This window comes from Oncorhynchus nerka, linkage group LG12 (assembly GCF_034236695.1).
Source record: "Oncorhynchus nerka isolate Pitt River linkage group LG12, Oner_Uvic_2.0, whole genome shotgun sequence".
NCBI classification, from domain to species: domain Eukaryota; kingdom Metazoa; phylum Chordata; class Actinopteri; order Salmoniformes; family Salmonidae; genus Oncorhynchus; species Oncorhynchus nerka.
The window spans coordinates 6201140-6219153 of NC_088407.1; the positions used below are offsets into that span (position 1 = coordinate 6201140).

General features: G+C 64.3%; 1 protein-coding gene across 1 annotated transcript in view; it reads left to right on the forward strand.

Moving 5' to 3' along the window:
- LOC115123102 (broad substrate specificity ATP-binding cassette transporter ABCG2-like) overlaps positions 1 to 18014 on the forward strand; it is a 72829-nt gene that overhangs the window by 43599 nt on the left and 11216 nt on the right. The window contains exons 11-12 of the mRNA XM_065025183.1: positions 14285 to 14367; positions 17675 to 17764. Of these exons, the coding sequence (XP_064881255.1) occupies positions 14285 to 14367; positions 17675 to 17764 (173 nt within the window). The remainder of the gene's footprint in view (positions 1 to 14284; positions 14368 to 17674; positions 17765 to 18014) is intronic.

Genomic DNA, 18014 nt, shown 5'->3' on the forward strand with positions numbered 1-18014 from the left:
CCCCCTGCCTGCCAGCCTGCCCGCTTGCCCTGCCTGCCCTTGCCTGCCACCTGCCCTTGCCCACCTGCCCATGCCTGCCTGCCTGCCTTGCCCCTGCCTGCCCTTGCCCTGCCCCCTTGCCCTTGCCTGCCTGCCTGCCCACCTGCCTGCCTGCCTGCCCCTGCCCTTGCCTGCCTGCCTGCCCTTGCCTGCCTCCTGCCCTGCCTGCCCACATGCCTGCCTGCCTGCCCTTGCCCGCCTGCCTGCCTGCCTTTGCCTGCCTGCCTGCCCCCTGCCCCTGCCTGCCTGCCTGCCTGCCCACCTTGCCCTGCCCCTGCTCCTTGCCTGCCTGCCCGCCACCTGCCTGCCTGCCTGCCACCTGCCACTGCCTGCCTGCCTGCCTGCCTGCCCACCCTGCCCACCTGCCTGCCTGCCTGCCTGCCACCTGCCCCTGCCTGCCTGCCTGTCCGCCCGCCCTGCCTGCCCGCCTGCCCGCTGCCTGCCTGCCCGCCTGCCTGCCTGCCCCTGCCTGCCTCGTCCCCTGCCTGCCTGCCCTTGCCTGCCTGCCCGCCCGCCTGCCCCGCCCCTGCCTGCCCGCCCTTGCCCACCTGCCTGTCCATGCCACCTGCCCCGCCTGCCTGCCACCTGCCTGCCTGCCGCCTGCCTGCCTGTCCCGCCTGCTGCCGCTTGCCTGCCTGTCCGCTTGCCTGCCTGTCCGCCTGCCTGCCTGCCTGCCCTGCCCACCTGCCCGCCTGCCTGCCCCACCTGCCACCCCTGCCTGCCTGTCCATGCCCGCCTGCCCCTGCCCGCCTGCCCGCCCACCTGCCTGCCTGCCTGCCCTTGCCCGCTTGCCCGCCTGCCCTGCCTGCCTGCCTGTCCTGCCCGCCTGCCCACTGCCTGCCTGCCTGTCCGCCATACACCTGCCTGCCCTGCCCGCCTGCCCGCCTGCCTGCCCGCCTGCCTGCCTGTCCGCCTGCCTGCCTGCCTGTCCGCCCTTGCCTGCCTGCCCCCCTGCCTGCCCCACCTGCCCCCCATGCCTGCCTGCCCTTGCCCACCTGCCTGTCCCACCTGCCTGCCTGCCTGCCCCACCTGCCTGCCTGCCCACCCCTGCCTGCCTGCCTGCCTGTCCATGCCTGCCTGTCCGCCCTGCCCACCCTGCCTGCCTGCCTGCCTGCCTGCCCGCTTGCCCACCTGCCCTTGCCTGCCTGCACCTGCCCACCTGCCTCGTGCCTGCGTGCCTATCCTGCCTGCCTGCCTCCACTTCCCACCTGCCGTTTGCCTGAAGCTGCCCACCTGCCTGCCTGTCCTGCCCTTGCCTGCCTGCCGCGCCCTTGCCTGCCTGCCCTGCCCCACCTGCCCACCTGCCCGCCTGCCTGCCCGCCCTGCCCGCCTGCCACCTGCCCACTTGCCTGCCTGCCCACCTGCCTGCCTGCCTGCCATTGCCCACCTGCCCTTGCCTGCCTGCCACCTGCCCGCCTGCCTGCCTGCCTGCCTGCCCTGCCTGCCTGCCTGCCTGCCTGCCCCGCGCACCCTGCCCGCTGCCTGCCTGCCTGTCCATGCCCACCTGCCCCCCTTGCCTGCCTGCCTGTCCGCACGCCTTGCCTGCCTGCCCACCTGCCCACCTGCCTGCCCCGCCTGCCTGCCTGCCCACCTGCCTGCCTGTCCGCACCCACTTGCCTGCCTGCCCACCCTGCCCGCCTGCCTGCCTGCCTGCCTGTCCATGCCTGCCTGCCTGCTTGCCCGCCCTGCCTGCCCGCTGCCTGCCTGCCCACTGCCCACCTGCCCATGCCTGCCTGCCCACCTGCCCCTGCCCGCCTGCCTGCCTGCCTGCCTGCCCACCTGCCCTTGCCTGCCTGCCTGTCCACGCCCACCTGCCCTTGCCTGCCTGCCCACCTGCCATACACACCTGCCTGCCTGCCACCTGCCCTTGCCTGCCTGCCCTTGCCTGCCTGCCTGTCCACCCTGCCTGCCTGTCCGCCCTTGCCTGCCTGCCCGCTTGCCTGCCTGCCTCTTGCCCACCTGCCCCCTGCCCTTGCCTCGTGCCTGTCCTGCCCCACCCTGCCTGCCTGCCCGCCTGCCTGCCTGCCTGTCCTGCCTGTCCCACCTGCCCGCCTGCCTGCCCACGGTGCCTGCCTTCCTGCCATCTTGCCACCTGCCTAGCCTGCCCACCTGCCACCTGCCTGTCACTTGCCCACCTGCCTGTCCTGCTTGCCCTTGCCTGCCTGCCCGCCTGCCTGCCTGCTTGCCTGCCTGCCCGCCTGCCTGCCTGTCCGCGCCTGCCTGCCCACCTGTCCCCTGCCTGCCTGCCTGCCTGCCTGCCTGCCTATCCGCCTGCCTGCCTTGCCTGCCTGCCTGTCCATGCCTGCCTGTCCCTGCCTGTCCGCCTGCCTGCCTGCCTGCCTGTCCGCCCTGCCTGCCTGCCTGCCTGCCACACGCCTGCCTGCCTGCCTGCCTGCCTGTCCTGCATCCTGCCTGCCTGTCCACTTGCCTGTCCGCACGCCACTGTCCGCGCCTGCCTGCCCCGCATTGCCTGCCTGCCTATCCGCCTGCCTGCCTGCCTGCCTTGCCTGCCTGCCTGCCTGCCTGTGCCTGCCTGCCGCCCCTGCCTGCCCCTGCCTGCCCTGCCTGCCTGCCTGCCGCCGCCCGCCTGCCCACCTGCCTGCCTGTCCGCCTGCCTGCCCGTGCCCGCCTGCCCGCTTGCCTGCCTGCCTGTCCGCCTGCCTGCCTGCCTGCCTGCCTGTCCGCCTGCCTGCCTGCCTTGCCCACCTGCCTGCCTGCCCTGCCACTTCCTGCCTGCCTGTCCGCTGCCTGCCTGCCTGTCCGCCCACCTGCCTGCCCCTTGCCTGCCTGTCCTGCCTGCCTGTCCATGCCCCTGCCTGCCTGTCCTGCCTGCCTGCCTGCCTGTCCGCCGCCTGCCTGCCTGCCTGCCTGTCCATGCCTGCCTGCCTGCCACCTGCCAGCTTGCCTGCCCTGCCCGCCTGCCTGCCCTGCCTGTCCGTTGCCCTGGCCTGCCTGTCCTGCCCACCTGCCTGCCTGCCTGCCCGCCTGCCTGCCTACCTACCCTCCTGCCTGCCTGCCTGCCTGTCCGCTTACCTGCCTGCCCGCCTGCCCCCTTACCTGCCTGCCTCCTGCCCGCCTGCCTGCCTGCCCGCCTGCCTGCCTGCCCGCTAACCTGCCTGCCATGTCCATGCCCACTTGCCTGCCCTGTAACTGCCTGGTCCGGTGCCTGCCTGCCTGGGTGCCACAGCCTGCCTGTAACTGCCCGCCTGCCCGTAACTGCCTGCCCGATCCCTGCCTGCCTGCCCGCCCACCCGCCTGCCTGCCTGCCTGGTGCCGCCTGCCTGCCGCCGCCTGCCTGCAGGCGTAACCTGCCTGCCTGGTCCTGCCCGCCTAGCGCCCTGCCTTCCCCTTGCCTGCCTGCAGGTCTTGCCCACCTGCCTGCCAGGTGTAACCTGCCCATGCCCACCTGCCTGCCGGGCCTGGTCTGCCTGCCTGCCACCTGTAACAGGGGTGCCTATCCTGCCTGCCTGGTCCGCCTGCCTGCCCGTGTGGCCCACAGGTGCCTGCCTGCCCAGGTGCCAGCCTGCCTGCCTGCCCCCAGGTGCCCGCCTGCCAGGTGCCTGCCCACCTGCCCGCCCTGCCTGCCTGCCTGCCCTGCCTGCCTGCCCGGCTGCCCACCCCTGCCCGCCTGCCTGCCCGCCTCCCACCTGCCTGCCCAGGGGTGCCTGCCGGCCCCTGCCCCGCCTGCTTGCCTGCCTGCCTGCCCCCTGCTCGCTCGGCCAGGTGTATGCCTGCCTGGTCAGGTGTGCCCGCCTGCCTGCCTGCCATGCCTGCCTGCAGGTGTAACAGGTGTGGTCCGGCGTAACTGCCTGGTGGTCAGCGTAACTGGGTGCAGCCTGCCTGCCAGTGCCCAGGTGCCCGCTTATCTTGCCCGCTGCCTGCCTGCCTGCCCGCCTGGTCAGGGGGGTGCCAGGTGCCTGCCTGCCCGCAGCCTGCCTGCATGCCGTAATGCCTGCCTGCCTGCCCCGCCCCGCCTGCCTGCCCATGCCTGCTGCTCCGCCGTGCCCGCCTGCCTGCCTGCCTGCCTGTCCCGCCCCTGCTTGCCTGCCCTGCCCGCCTGCCCACTCCTGCCTGCCCTTGCCTGCCTGCTGTCCGCGCCTGCCCACCTGCCCGCTTGCCCGCCTGCCCGTCTGCCTGCCTGCCCGCCTGCCTGCCTGCCCCGCCTGCCTGCCTGCCACCTGCCTGCCTGCCTGCCTGCCTGCCCGCCTGCCTGCCTGCCTGCCCTTGCCTGCCTGCCCTGCCTGCCTGCCTGCCTGCCTGCCTGCCCGTCCTGCCTGCCCTGCTGCCTGCCCACCTGCCTGCCCGCCTGCCTGCCCCGCCCCGCCTGCCTGCCTGCCCACCTGCCCGCCCTGCCTGCCCGCCTGCCCGCCTGCTTGCCCTGCCTGCCTGCCTGCCTGCCCGCCTGCCGCCTGCCCGCCTGCCTGCCGCCCCGCCTGCCCATGCCTGCCTGCCCACCTGCCGCCTGCCTGCCTGCCTGCCTGCGCTGCCCGCCTGCCCGCCTGCCTGCCTGCCCGCCCCGCCTCTGCCCTGCCCGCCTGCCTGCCTGCCTGCCTGCCTGCTTGCCCGCCTGCCTGCCTGCCTGCTCGCTCGCTGCGCCGCCTGCCTGCCACTGCCCGCCTGCCTGCCTGCCTGCCTGCCTAATCCATGCCTGCCTGCCTGTCCGCTTGCGCCTTGCCTGCCTGCCTGCCCGCCTGCCCGCTCATGCCTGCCTGCCTCCCGCGCCTGCCTGCCTGCTTGCCCGCCTGCCTGCCCGCCTGCCTGCCCGCCTGCCCACCTCTGCCTGCCTGCCTGCCCGCCCCATTTGCCTGCCTGCCTGCCTGCCTGCCCTTGCCTGCCTGCCTGCCTGCCTTGCCTGCCTGCCTGCCTGCCATGCCGCCTGCCTGCCTGCCTGCCCGCCTGTCCGCGCACCTGCCTGCCTGCCCACCTGCCCGCCTGCCTGCCTGCCTGCCCGCCTGCTGCTGTCCGCGCCTGCCTGCCTGCCCGCCTGCCTGCCTGCCTGCCCCGCCTGCCTGCTTGCCTGCCTGCCCGCCAAATCCTGCCTGCCTCTTGCCCGCCTGCCACCTGCCCACCGCCCCGCCGCCCCGTCACCCGCCTGCCCGCCGCCTGCCTGCCCGCTGCCTGCCTGCCTGTCCGCGCACTGCCCGCCTGCCCCTGCTGCCTGCCCGCGTGCCTTCCTGCTCTTGCCCCCTGCTAGCCTGCCCTTGCCCGCCGCCTGTCCGCGCCTGCCTGCCTGTCCGCCTGCCTGCCCCTGCCTGCCTGTCGGGCTTGCCTGCCCGCCCCTGCTGCCTGCCTGCCCTCTTGCCCGCCTGCCCTGCCCTGCCCGCCTGCCCGCCTGCCTGCCTGCCCACCTGCTGCCTGTCCCGCCTGCCTGCCCGCCGCCTGCCTGCCTGCCGTTCCTGCCTGCCTGCCCATCTGCCTGTCCGTTATTTTCCTCCTGCCCGTCAGTTGCCTGCCTGGCCTGCCTGCCCGCCTGCCTCCGCGCCTCTGCCTGCCTGCCTGTCCGCCTGCCTGCCTGCCTCCCGCCTGCCTGCCTGCCTGCCGCCTGCCTGCCTGCCCGTCTGCCTGCCTGCCCGCCTGCCCCGCCTGCCTGCCCTGTCTGTGCCTGCCTGCCTGTCTGCCTGCCTGCCTGCCCGCCTGCCTGCCCGCCCGCCTGCCCGCCTGCCTGCCTGCCTCGCCTGCCTGCCTGCCTGCCTGCCCGCCTGCCTGCCTGCCTGCCTGCCTGCCCGCCTGCCTCTGCCCTGCCTGCCTGCCCGTCTGCCCACCTGCCGCCTGCCTGCCTGTCCGCCTGCGCCGCCCTGCCTGCCTGCCATGCGCCTGCCCGCCTGCCTGCCTGCCTGCCTGCCTGCCTGCCTGCCTGTCCGCCTGCCTGCCTGCCCGCCTGCCCTTGCCTGCCTGCCTGCCCGCCTGCCTGCCTGCCTGCCTGCCTGCCCGCCTGCCTGCCTGCCCGCCCCGCCTGCCTGCCTGTCCTGCCTGCCTGCCTGCCTGCCTGCCTGTCCGCCTGCTTGCCCGCCTGCCCCGTCTGCCTGCCCGCGCTGCCGTCCGCGCCTGCTGCCTGCCCGCCTGCCTGTCCTGCCTGCCTCTGCCTGCCTGCCCGCCTGCCCGCCTGCCTGCCTGCCTGCCTGCCGCCTGCCTGCCCCGCCCGCCTGCCTGCCTGCCCGCCTGCCTGCCTGCCTGTCCTGCCTGCCTGCCTGCCTGCCTGCCTGCCTGCCCGCCTGCCCCGCCTGCCTGCCTGCCTGCCCTGCCCGCCTGCCTGCCTGCCTGCCCACCTGCCTGCCTGCCCCTGCCCACCTGCCCACCCTCCTGCCTGTCCACCTACCTGCCCACCCTGCCTGCCTGTCCGCCATTGCCTGCCTGCCCATCTGCCCATATTTCCTGCCTGCCCGTTGCCTGCCTGCCTGTCCACTGCCTGCCTGCCTGCCCTGCCCGTGCCTGCCTGCCCTGCCCGCCTGCCCGCCTGCCTGCCTGCCTGCCTGTCCGCCTGCCTGCCTGCCTGCTTGCCTGCCTGCCTGCCCTCTGCCTGCCTGCCTGCCCGTCTGCCCGCCTGCCTGCCCCTCTGCCTGCCTGCCTGCCCCGCCTGCCTGCCCACCTGCCCATGCCTGCCTGCCTGTCCGCCTGCCTGCCCGGCTGCCTGCCTGCCTGCCCCGCATGCTGCCTGCCCACCTGCCCGCCTGCCTGCCTGCCCCCTGCCTGCCTGTCCGCCTGCCCCCCGTCTGCCTGCCTGCCTGCCTGCCTGCTTGCCCGTCTGCCCGCCTGCCTGCCTGCCTGCCTGTCTGCCCGTCTGCCCATGCCTGCCTGCCCCGTCTGCCTGCCTGCCTGCCCGCCTGCCTGCCCTTGCCTGCCCGCCGTGCCTGTATTCCTGCCCATCTTGCCCGCCTGCTGCCCTGCCCTGCCTGCCCTGCCCGCCCCGTCTGCCTGCCTGTCCGCGCCCCCTGCCTGCCTGCCTGCAAGCCTGCCTGCCTGCCTGCCTGCCCACTCTTGCCCGCCTGCCACTTGCCTGCCTGCCCGCCTGCCTGCCTGTCCATGCCTGCCTGTCCGCGCACCCCTGCCCTTGCCTGCCTGCCTGCCGCAATCCGCCTGCCTGCCTGTGCCTGCCTGCACCATCCATGCCTGCCTGTCTTTGCCTGCCTGCCTGCCTGCCTGTCCGCCTCCACCTGCCTGTCCGCCGCCTGCCTGCCTGTCCGCTTGCCTGCCTGCCTGTCCGCTTGCCTGCCTGTCAAAAGCGCCACCTGTCAAAGCGCACCTGTCCATGCCTGCCTGCCTGTCCGCGCCTGCACTGCGCCGCAATCCGCCTGCCTGCCTGTCCGCGCCTGCCTGTCCGCACCTGCCTGTCCTGTCCGCCCTTGCCTGCCACCGCACTGCCTGCCCTGACTTGCCTGCCTAATCCGCGCGCCTGCCCACTGCCCGCCTGCCCGCGCCTGCCTGCCTGTCCGCCTGCCTGCCTGTCCGCGCCTGCCTAATCCGCTTGCCTGCCTGCCCTGCCCTTGCCTGCCTGCATGCCTGCCCGCATCACCTGCCTGCCTATCCACCTGCCTGCCTGCCCGCCCGCCTGCTTGCCTGTCCATGCCCGCTGCCTGCCTGATCCGCGCCGCTTGCCCACCTGCCCGCCTGCCTGCCTCCCGCCCCCACCTGCCCGCCTGCCTGCCCGCCTGCCCTTGCCACCTGCCCGCCTGCCTGCCCGCCTGCCTGCCCGCCTGCCCGCCGTGCCCATGCCTGCCTGCCTGTCCGCCTGCCTGCCTGTCCGCCTGCCTGCCTGTCAATCCGCCTGCCTGCCTGTCCGCGCCCGCCTGCCTGCCTGCCTGCCTGCCTGCCCTTGCCTGCCTGCTCTGCCCTTGCCTGCCTGCCCTTGCCTGCCTGCCTGCCCGCCTGCCTGCCGCCTCGCCGCCTGCCCTTGCCTGCCTGCCTGTCCACTTGCCCGCCTGCCTGCGCTCGCCTGCCTGCTTGCCCTTGCCTGCCTGCCTGTCCGCCCCGCGCCTGCCTTCCCTTGCCTGCCTGCCCATCTTGCCCGCCTACCCCTGCCTGCCCCCTTGCCCGCCTGCCCCCTTGCCCCTGCCTGTCCGCGCCACCTGCCCTGCCCCGCCCGCTTGCCCCTGATCCATGCCTGCCTGTCCGCCACCTGCCTGCCCATGCCCGCCTGCCCGCCTGCCTGCCGCAATCATGCCTGATCCGCCTGCCTGCCTGCCCATCAAAGCGTGCCACCTGCCCGCCCTGCCCACCTGCCATGCCTGCCTGCCCCGCGCCACCTGCCAGCCTTGCCCACCTGCCCTTGCCTGCCCACCTGCCCTTGCCACTGCCCTTGCCTGCCTGCCCTTGCCTGCCTGCCCATGCCCTTGCCTGCCGCAATCCATTGCCCTTGCCCATGTACCCATGCCTGCCTGCTTGCCTGCCTGCCTGCCCCCCTGCCCACTTGCCCGCCACCTGCTCCTGCCCGCCCACCTGCCCGCGCCCGCTGCCTGCCTGCCCACCTGCCTGCCTGCCCGCGCCCTTGCCTGCTGTCCGCGCCGCCTGCCTGTCCTTGCGCCCACCTGCCCATGCCTGCCCTTGCCCGCCTGCCCATACTTCGCCTCTTGCCCATGCCTGCCTGCCCATGCCACCTGCCCGCCACTGCCTGCCTGCCAGCCTGCCCGCCTGCCTGCCCGCCTGCCTGCCTGCCTGCCTGCCCTTGCCCAGCCTTGCCTGCCCGCCCGCCTGCCTGCCTGTCCGCCGCCCACCTGCCCATGCCTGCCTGCCTGCCTGTCCGCGCATGCCTGCCCTGCCGCTGCCGCCCGCCTGCCCTGCCCTTGCCTCTGCTGTCCATGCCTGCCTGCCCACCTGCCCGCGCCACCTGCCCGCTTGCCTGCCTGCCCACCCTGCCTGCCTGCCTGCCTGTCCGCGCCTGCCTGTCCGCGCCTGCCTGCCTGCCTGCCCGCGCCTGCCCGCTGCCTGCCTGCAGGCACCCACCTGCCCGGCCTCGTTGCCCTGTCCGCGCCCTTGCCTGCAGCACCAGTTGCCCGCGCCTGCCCTTGCCCCGCCTGCCTGCCCACGCTTGCCCGCCTGCCCATGCCCTTGCCTGGCACTGCCCACCTGCCTGCCTGTCCATGCCCGCTGCCTGCCTGTCCATGCCCGCGCCTGCCTGCCCTTGCCCGCCTGCCTTGCCTGCCTGCCCTTGCCCATTGCCCACCTGCCCTTGCCTGCCTGCCCACCTGCCTTGCCTGCCTGCCTGCCACCTGCCCACATGCCTGCCTGCCTGCCTGCCTGCCCGCTGCCCACCTGCCTGCCGCCTGCCCTGCCTGTCCATGCCCGCCTGCCCGCCCCCTGCCTGCCTGTCCATGCCCGCACCTGCCCGCCTGCCTGCCTGTCCATGCACCTTGCCTGCCTGCACCCTGCCCGCCTGCCTGCCCTTGCCTGCCTGCCTGTCCGCCGCCTGCCTGCCTGTCCATGCCCTTGCCTGCCTGCCCGCTGCCCGCCTGCCCGCCTGTGCCTGCCTGCCTGCCTGTCCGCGCCTGCCTGCCACCCGCCCTTGCCTGCCTGCCCCGCGCCTGCCTGCCCACTTGCCCACCTGCCCTTGCCCACCTGCTTACATGCCCACCTGCCCCGCCTGCCTGCCCGCCTGCCCGCTTGCCTGCTTGCCCGCCTGCCCAGCCTGCCTGCCTGTCAAGCGCCCACCTGCCCTTGCCTGCCTGCCTGTCCGCACACGCCCTGCCTGCCCACCTGCCCGCCTGCCTGCCCTTGCCTGCCTGCCTGTAATCCGCCTGCCTGCCCTGTCCGCCCCCCTTGCCTGCCTGCCCGCTTGCCTGCCTGCCTTGCCTGCCTGCCAGCCACTGCCTGCCTCTTGCCCACCTGCCCGCCTGCCTGCGTTGCCTGTCCGCGCGCCGCCTGCCCTTGCCTGCCTGCCCATGCCTGCCTGCCTGTCCGCCCCTTGCCCTTGCCCGCCTGCCCATTGCCTGCCTGCCCTTGCCCTGCCTTCCCTGCCCTCTTGCCCGCCTGCTGGCCTGCCCATGCCACCTGCCTGTCCGCGCCACCTGCCTGTCCGCCCCGCCCCGCATGCCTGCCTGCCTGTCCGCCCGCCCTTGCCCTGCCTGCCCGCCTGCCCTTGCCTGCCTGCCCGCCCCTGCCTGCCTGCCCAGCCATGCCTGCCCGCCTGCTTGCCCACCTGTGCCTGCCTGCCTGCCTGTCCTGCCTGCCTGCCTGCTTGCCCACCTGCCTGCCCACCCTGCCTGCCGCGCCACCTGCCCTTGCACCTGCCTGCCTGCCCACCTGCCCTTGCCTGCCTGCCCGCCTGCCCTTGCCTGCCTGCCTGCCCACTGCCTGCCCACCTGCCCCTGTCCATGCCTGCCTGCCTGCCCGCCACCTGCCTGCCTGCCCACCTGCCCGCTTGCCTGCCTGCCCTTGCCTGCCTGCCTCTTGCCTGCCTGCCACCTCCACTTGCCTTACCTGCCTGCCTGCCTGCCTGCCTGCCTCTTGCCTGCCTGCCCATGCCTGCCTGCCTCTTCCCGCCTGCCCGCCTGCCCACCTCTGCCTATGCCCGCCTGCCTGCCCCTGCCTGCCTGCCTGCCCCTTGCCTGCCTGCCTGTCCTGCCCTTGCCCACCTGCCCGCTACCTACCTGCCCTTACCTACCTTCCTGCCCTCTTGCCCACCTACTAGCCTGCCCACCTGCCCGCCTGCCTGTCCTCTTGCCCACCTGCCTGTCCACTTACCCTGCCTGCCTGCCTGTCCAACCCCGCCTTGCCCTGCCCACTTGCCTGCCTGCCCTCTTGCCCGCCTGCTATCCAGCCTGCCCGCCTGCCCACCTGCCTGCCTGTCCTGCCCACCTGCCTGCCTTGCCTGCCTGCCCGCCTGTCCACGCCTGCCTGCCTGCTCGCCACCTGCACCACCTGCCTGCCTGCCTGCCTGCCTTGCCTGCCTGCCTGTCCGCCTGCCTGCCTGTCCGCGCCTGCCTGCCTGCCCACCCCGTCCTACCCACCTACCCCTGTCCGCTGCCTGCCTGCCTGTCCACTTGCCTGCCTGCCTGTCCGCCCATGCCTGCCTATCCATGCCCCACTGCCTGCCTGCCCGCCACCTGCACTGTGCCTGTCCACTTGCCTGCCTGCCCTTGCCTACCTGCCAACCTGCCCTTGCCTGCCTGTCCATGCCTGCCCTGACCCATGCCTACCTACCCACTGCCTGCCTGCCCATGCCTGCCTGCCCCCTGCCTGCCCGCCTGCCTGCCCTTGCCTGCCTGCCCACTTGCCTGCCTGTCCATACCCGCCTGTCCATGCCTGCCTGCCTGTCCACGCCTGCCTATCCATTGCCTGCCTGCCTGTCCATGCCTGCCTGTCCATAGCGCTGCCTGTCCATTACCTGCCTGCCCACCTGCCACTTGCCTGCCTGCCTGTCCACGCCTGCCTGCCTGTCCATACCCACCTGCCCTTGCCTGCCCGCCTGCCCACTTTGCCTGCCTGCCTGTCCACTTGCCTGCCTGCCTGCCCACTTGCCTGCCTGTCCGCCTGCCTGCCTGCCCGCGCCTGCCTGTCCACTTGCCCACCTGCCTTGCCCGCCTGCCCACTTGCCTGCCTGTCCACTTGCCTGCCTGTCCACGCACCTGCCTGCCTGTCCATGCCTGCCTGTCCAATCCGCCTGCCTATCCACTTACCTACCTACCCACCTACCCACTTACCTACCTACCTATCCACTTACCTACCTACCTATCCACTTACCCACCTACCCACTTACCTACCCACCTACCCACTTACCTACCTACCTATCCACTTACCTACCTACCTACCCACTTACCTACCTATCCACTTACCTACTTACCCACCTACCCACTTACCTACCTATCCACTTACCTACCTATCCACTTACCTACCTACCCACTTACCCACCTACCTACCTACCTATCCACTTTCCCACCTACCCACTTACCTACCTACCTATCCACTTACATTACATTTACATTTAAGTCATTTAGCAGACGCTCTTATCCAGAGCGACTTACAAATTGGTGCATTCACCTTATGACCTCCAGTGGAACAGTAGTGCATCTAAATCTTTTCAGGGGGAGGGGGGGTGAGAGGGATTACTTTATCCTATCCTAGGTATTCCTTAAAGAGGTGGGGTTTCAGGTGTCTCCGGAAGGTGGTGATTGACTCCGCTGTCCTGGCGTCGTGAGGGAGTTTGTTCCACCATTGGGGGGCCAGAGCAGCGAACAGTTTTGACTGGGCTGAGCGGGAACTGTACTTCCTCAGTGGTAGGGAGGCGAGCAGGCCAGAGGTGGATGAACGCAGTGCCCTTGTTTGGGTGTAGGGCCTGATCAGAGCCTGGAGGTACTGAGGTGCCGTTCCCCTCACAGCTCCGTAGGCAAGCACCATGGTCTTGTAGCGGATGCGAGCTTCAACTGGAAGCCAGTGGAGGGAGCGGAGGAGCGGGGTGACGTGAGAGAACTTGGGAAGGTTGAACACCAGACGGGCTGCGGCGTTCTGGATGAGTTGTAGGGGTTTAATGGCACAGGCAGGGAGCCCAGCCAACAGCGAGTTGCAGTAATCCAGACGGGAGATGACAAGTGCCTGGATTAGGACCTGCGCCGCTTCCTGTGTGAGGCAGGGTCGTACTCTGCGGATGTTGTAGAGCATGAACCTACAGGAACGGGCCACCGCCTTGATGTTAGTTGAGAACGACAGGGTGTTGTCCAGGATCACGCCAAGGTTCTTAGCGCTCTGGGAGGAGGACACAATGGAGTTGTCAACCGTGATGGCGAGATCATGGAACGGGCAGTCCTTCCCGGGAGGAAGAGCAGTTCCGTCTTGCCGAGGTTCAGCTTGAGGTGGTGATCCGTCATCCACACGGATATGTCTGCCAGACATGCAGAGATGCGATTCGCCACCTGGTCATCAGAAGGGGAAAGGAGAAGATTAATTGTGTGTCGTCTGCATAGCAATGATAGGAGAGACCATGTGAGGTTATGACAGAGCCAAGTGACTTGGTGTATAGCGAGAATAGGAGAGGGCCTAGAACAGAGCCCTGGGGACACCAGTGGTGAGAGCACGTGGTGTGGAGACGGATTCTCGCCACGCCACCTGGTAGGAGCGACCTGTCAGGTAGGACGCAATCCAAGCGTGGGCCGCGCCGGAGATGCCCAACTCGGAGAGGGTGGAGAGGAGGATCTGATGGTTCACAGTATCGAAGGCAGCCGATAGGTCTAGAAGGATGAGAGCAGAGGAGAGAGAGTTAGCTTTAGCAGTGCGGAGCGCCTCCGTGATACAGAGAAGAGCAGTCTCAGTTGAATGACTAGTCTTGAAACCTGACTGATTTGGATCAAGAAGGTCATTCTGAGAGAGATAGCGGGAGAGCTGGCCAAGGACGGCACGTTCAAGAGTTTTGGAGAGAAAAGAAAGAAGGGATACTGGTCTGTAGTTGTTGACATCGGAGGGATCGAGTGTAGGTTTTTTCAGAAGGGTGCAACTCTCGCTCTCTTGAAGACGGAAGGGACGTAGCCAGCGGTCAGGGATGAGTTGATGAGCGAGGTGAGGTAAGGAGGAGGTCTCCGGAAATGGTCTGGAGAAGAGAGGAGGGATAGGGTCAAGCGGGCAGGTTGTAGGGCGGCCGGCCGTCACAAGACGCGAGATTTCATCTGGAGAGAGAGGGGAGAAAGAGGTCAGAGCACAGGGTAGGGCAGTGTGAGCAGAACCAGCGGTGTCGTTTGACTTAGCAAACGAGGATCGGATGTCGTCGACCTTCTTTTCAAAATGGTTGACGAAGTCATCTGCAGAGAGGGGAGGAGGGGGAGGGGGAGGAGGATTCAGGAGGGAGGAGAAGGTTGCAAAGAGCTTCCTAGGGTTAGAGGCAGATGCTTGGAATTTAGAGTGGTAGAAAGTGGCTTTAGCAGCAGAGAGAGAAGAGGAAAATGTAGAGAGGAGGGAGTGAAAGGATGTCAGGTCCGCAGGGAGGCGAGTTTTCCTCCATTTCCGCTCGGCTGCCCGGAGCCCTGTTACCCACCTACCCACTTACCCACCTACCTACCCACCTACCCACTTACCCACTTACCTACCTACCCACTTACCCACCTACCCACTTACCTACCTACCTATCCACTTACCCACTTACCCACCTACCTATCCACTTACCTACCTACCTATCCACTTACCTACCTACCTATCCACTTACCTATCCACTTACCTACCTACCTATCCACTTACCTACCTACCTATCCACTTACCTACCTACCTATCCACTTACCTACCTACCTATCCACTTACCTACCTAACTACCTATCTAATCTCTCTCATCCAGATTGGGGTGACTGTGTTCCTGGCCCTCATCGTTGGGGCCATATTCTTCGGAGTGAAGAATGACCAGAGTGGCTTACAGAACAGGTCTGTGTGTGTGTTTTTATGTGTGTGTGTTTAACGTGTGTGTGTGTGTGTGTGTGTGTTTAATATAGTAATATATGCCATTTAGCAGACTCTTTCTTCCATAGCGACCTTTTTCTTATACGTGGCCCCAGCAGGAAGTGGCGGTCAGCTGGTTATTGTCTTGCAAAAGTCTGCCCGTCTCATGGTAATTGACCGTTAATGAACATAAACACGTGTAGAATCTCCAGGCCTCCAAGCGTACAAGCTACATTTTTAAATCCATTATTTATTTTAGGCAGGTCTAAAGAAACAAACATTATGATATGAAGAACATGTATTTCAGAAGAACAGAATATGAGTTGGCTTACTGTGTTATCTGGCTATGCTCTATGCTATAGATGACTAGATACTGTATGTTATCTGGCTATGATATAGACTGTAGGCTTGTTCATTTATCAGACTAGATACTGTATGTTATCTAGCTATGCTATAGACTGTAGGCCTGTTCATTTATCAGACTAGATACTGTATGTTATCTGGCTATGATATAGACTGTAGGCTTGTTCATTTATCAGACTAGATACTGTATGTTATCTAGCTATGCTATAGACTGTAGGCTTGTTCATTTATCAGACTAGATACTGTATGTTATCTAGCTATAGACTGTAGGCTTGTTCATTTATCAGACTAGATACTGTATGTTATCTGACTATAGACTGTAGGCTTGTTCATTTATCAGACTAGATACTGTATGTTATCTGGCTATAGACTGTAGGCTTGTTCATTTATCAGACTAGATACTGTATGTTATCTAGCTATAGACTGTAGGCTTGTTCATTTATCAGACTAGATACTGTATGTTATCTGGCTATAGACTGTAGGCTTGTTCATTTATCAGACTAGATACTGTATGTTATCTGGCTATAGACTGTAGGCTTGTTCATTTATCAGACTAGATACTGTATGTTATCTGGCTATAGACTGTAGGCTTGTTCATTTATCAGACTAGATACTGTATGTTATCTAGCTATAGACTGTAGGCTTGTTCATTTATCAGACTAGATACTGTATGTTATCTGGCTATAGACTGTAGGCTTGTTCATTTATCAGACTAGATACTGTATGTTATCTGGCTATAGACTGTAGGCTTGTTCATTTATCAGACTAGATACTGTATGTTATCTGGCTATAGACTGTAGGCTTGTTCATTTATCAGACTAGATACTGTATGTTATCTGGCTATAGACTGTAGGCTTGTTCATTTATCAGACTAGATACTGTATGTTATCTGGCTATAGACTGTAGGCTTGTTCATTTATCAGACTAGATAGTGTGTGTTATCTGGCTATGCTCTAGGTTAATTTAGCAGACAAGATATGCTTAAGTCCCATGTCATTATTTTATATTATAGGATTTTATAGTGTGAAGAATAAAATTTGAAAGGATATTTTTCCCATACCGGAGCGCATATGAAGTGATGATTTGAAACAGATCCTATATGCTAGATTTATAGTTATTTGTCAACTTTAATTTGTGAAGGACACAAACCTTAGAATGCCTTTAGAAATCAAAACGCATGATGTGACTTTAGGATATTGATGAACTCGAGCGTCGCAAAAACGAAGCTTGCTCCCCCTCCGTTACATGTTCGCAGGCTGCGCACGCTAATTCTCTCATCATATTTTCACCCATCAAAACTATTCTCAATTTTAATATTGTATTTACTAATATGTCAAATTAGTTTTAGATTTAGAATGGCCCTTTATCACATGGGCAGGAACAGAGAGGCAAGACAAAGACCTGTCATCAGTATGAACAGGAATGGAGACCACATTATTTTTCCCCCACTGATGTCAGGTAGGCTACTACGGTCATATTCCGTCCAAATTTTAAATTCTGTATGCCATGGGCTCTCCAACCCCTGTTCCTGCAGCTACCCAGAGCCTCATTTGCGAAACCAAGTGAAATCGGTTTGGGAACATCGATAGTAAACATATTTTCAAAACGAAACCTTATTTAATTCAAGTGTTACAGCCCCTCTCTTTGCGCGCGAGAGAGGGGAGGGATACTCACAGTAGCAAAGGGTCATATGTCAACTTATTCATTAGGATAAATTCACTATAATTAAGCTATTCAAAATCAAATACATTCGGTAGGCTATGTATTGTAATAACGGCACAATCATTATTTTATTTTAAATATATATATATATATATATTTTGAAGGACAATAGAGCCCTGCGTACCAGGCCATAAGGACCTGATGATCGTTAACGAGTTGGGCCCTGAGTACCAGGCCATAAGGACCTGATGATCGTTAACGAGTTGGGCCCTGAGTACCAGGCCATAAGGACCCGATGATCGTTAACGAGTTGGGCCCTGAGTACCAGGCCATAAGGACCTGATGATCGTTAACGAGTTGGGCCCTGAGTACGTGTGAACGTGTGTGTGTGTGTGTGTGTGTTGAACGTGTGTGTGTGTGTGTGTGTGTGTGTGTGTGTGTGTGTGTGTGTGTGTGTGTGTGTGTGTTGAACGTGTGTGTGTGTGTGTGTGTGTGTGTGTGTGTGTGTGTTGAACGTGTGTGTGTGTGTGTGTGTGTGTGTGTGTGTTGAACGTGTGTGTGTGTGTGTGTGTGTGTGTGTGTGTTGAACGTGTGTGTGTGTGTGTGTGTGTGTTGAACGTGTGTGTGTGTTGAACGTGTGTGTGTTGAACGTGTGTGTGTGTTGAACGTGTGTGTGTGTGTGTGTTGAACGTGTGTGTGTGTGTGTTGAACGTGTGTGTGTGTGTGTGTGTGTTGAACGTGTGTGTGTGTGTGTGTGTGTTGAACGTGTGTGTGTGTGTGTGTGTTGAACGTGTGTGTGTGTGTTGAACGTGTGTGTGTGTTGAACGTGTGTGTGTGTTGAACGTGTGTGTGTGTGTGTGTGTTGAACGTGTGTGTGTGTTGAACGTGTGTGTGTGTTGAACGTGTGTGTGTGTGTGAACGTGTGTGTGTGTTGAACGTGTGTGTGTGTGTGTGTGTTGAACGTGTGTGTGTGTGTGTGTGTGTGTGTTGAACGTGTGTGTGTGTGTTGAACGTGTGTGTGTGTGTGTGTGTTGAACGTGTGTGTGTGTGTGTGTTGAACGTGTGTGTGTGTGTGTGTTGAACGTGTGTGTGTGTGTGTGTTGAACGTGTGTGTGTGTGTGTGTTGTGTGTGTGTGTGTGTGTGTGTGTGTGTGTGTGTGAACGTGTGTGTGTGTGTGTGTTGAACGTGTGTGTGTGTGTGTGTGTGTGTGTGTGTGTGTGTGTGTGTTGAACGTGTGTGTGTTGAACGTGTGTGTGTCTCTACCAGGATGGGTGCTCTATTCTTCATCACCACCAACCAGTGTTTCAGTTCCCTGTCTTCTGCTGAGCTCTTCATCACCGAGAGAAAACTGTTCATGTGAGTCACACACACACACACAGCCAGGTCACCCATGATACAAGTCAGTATTCGACATCTATCCATGTCTGAGATGACGTGGTTACCAGGGGAACACTGAGATCTGTTACCAGGGGAACACTGAGATCTGTTACCAGGGGAACACTGAGATCTGTTACCAGGGGAACACTGAGATCTGTTACTAGGGGAACACTGAGCCCTGTTACTAGGGGAACACTGAGATCTGTTATTAAACAGGTTTCCACTGGGG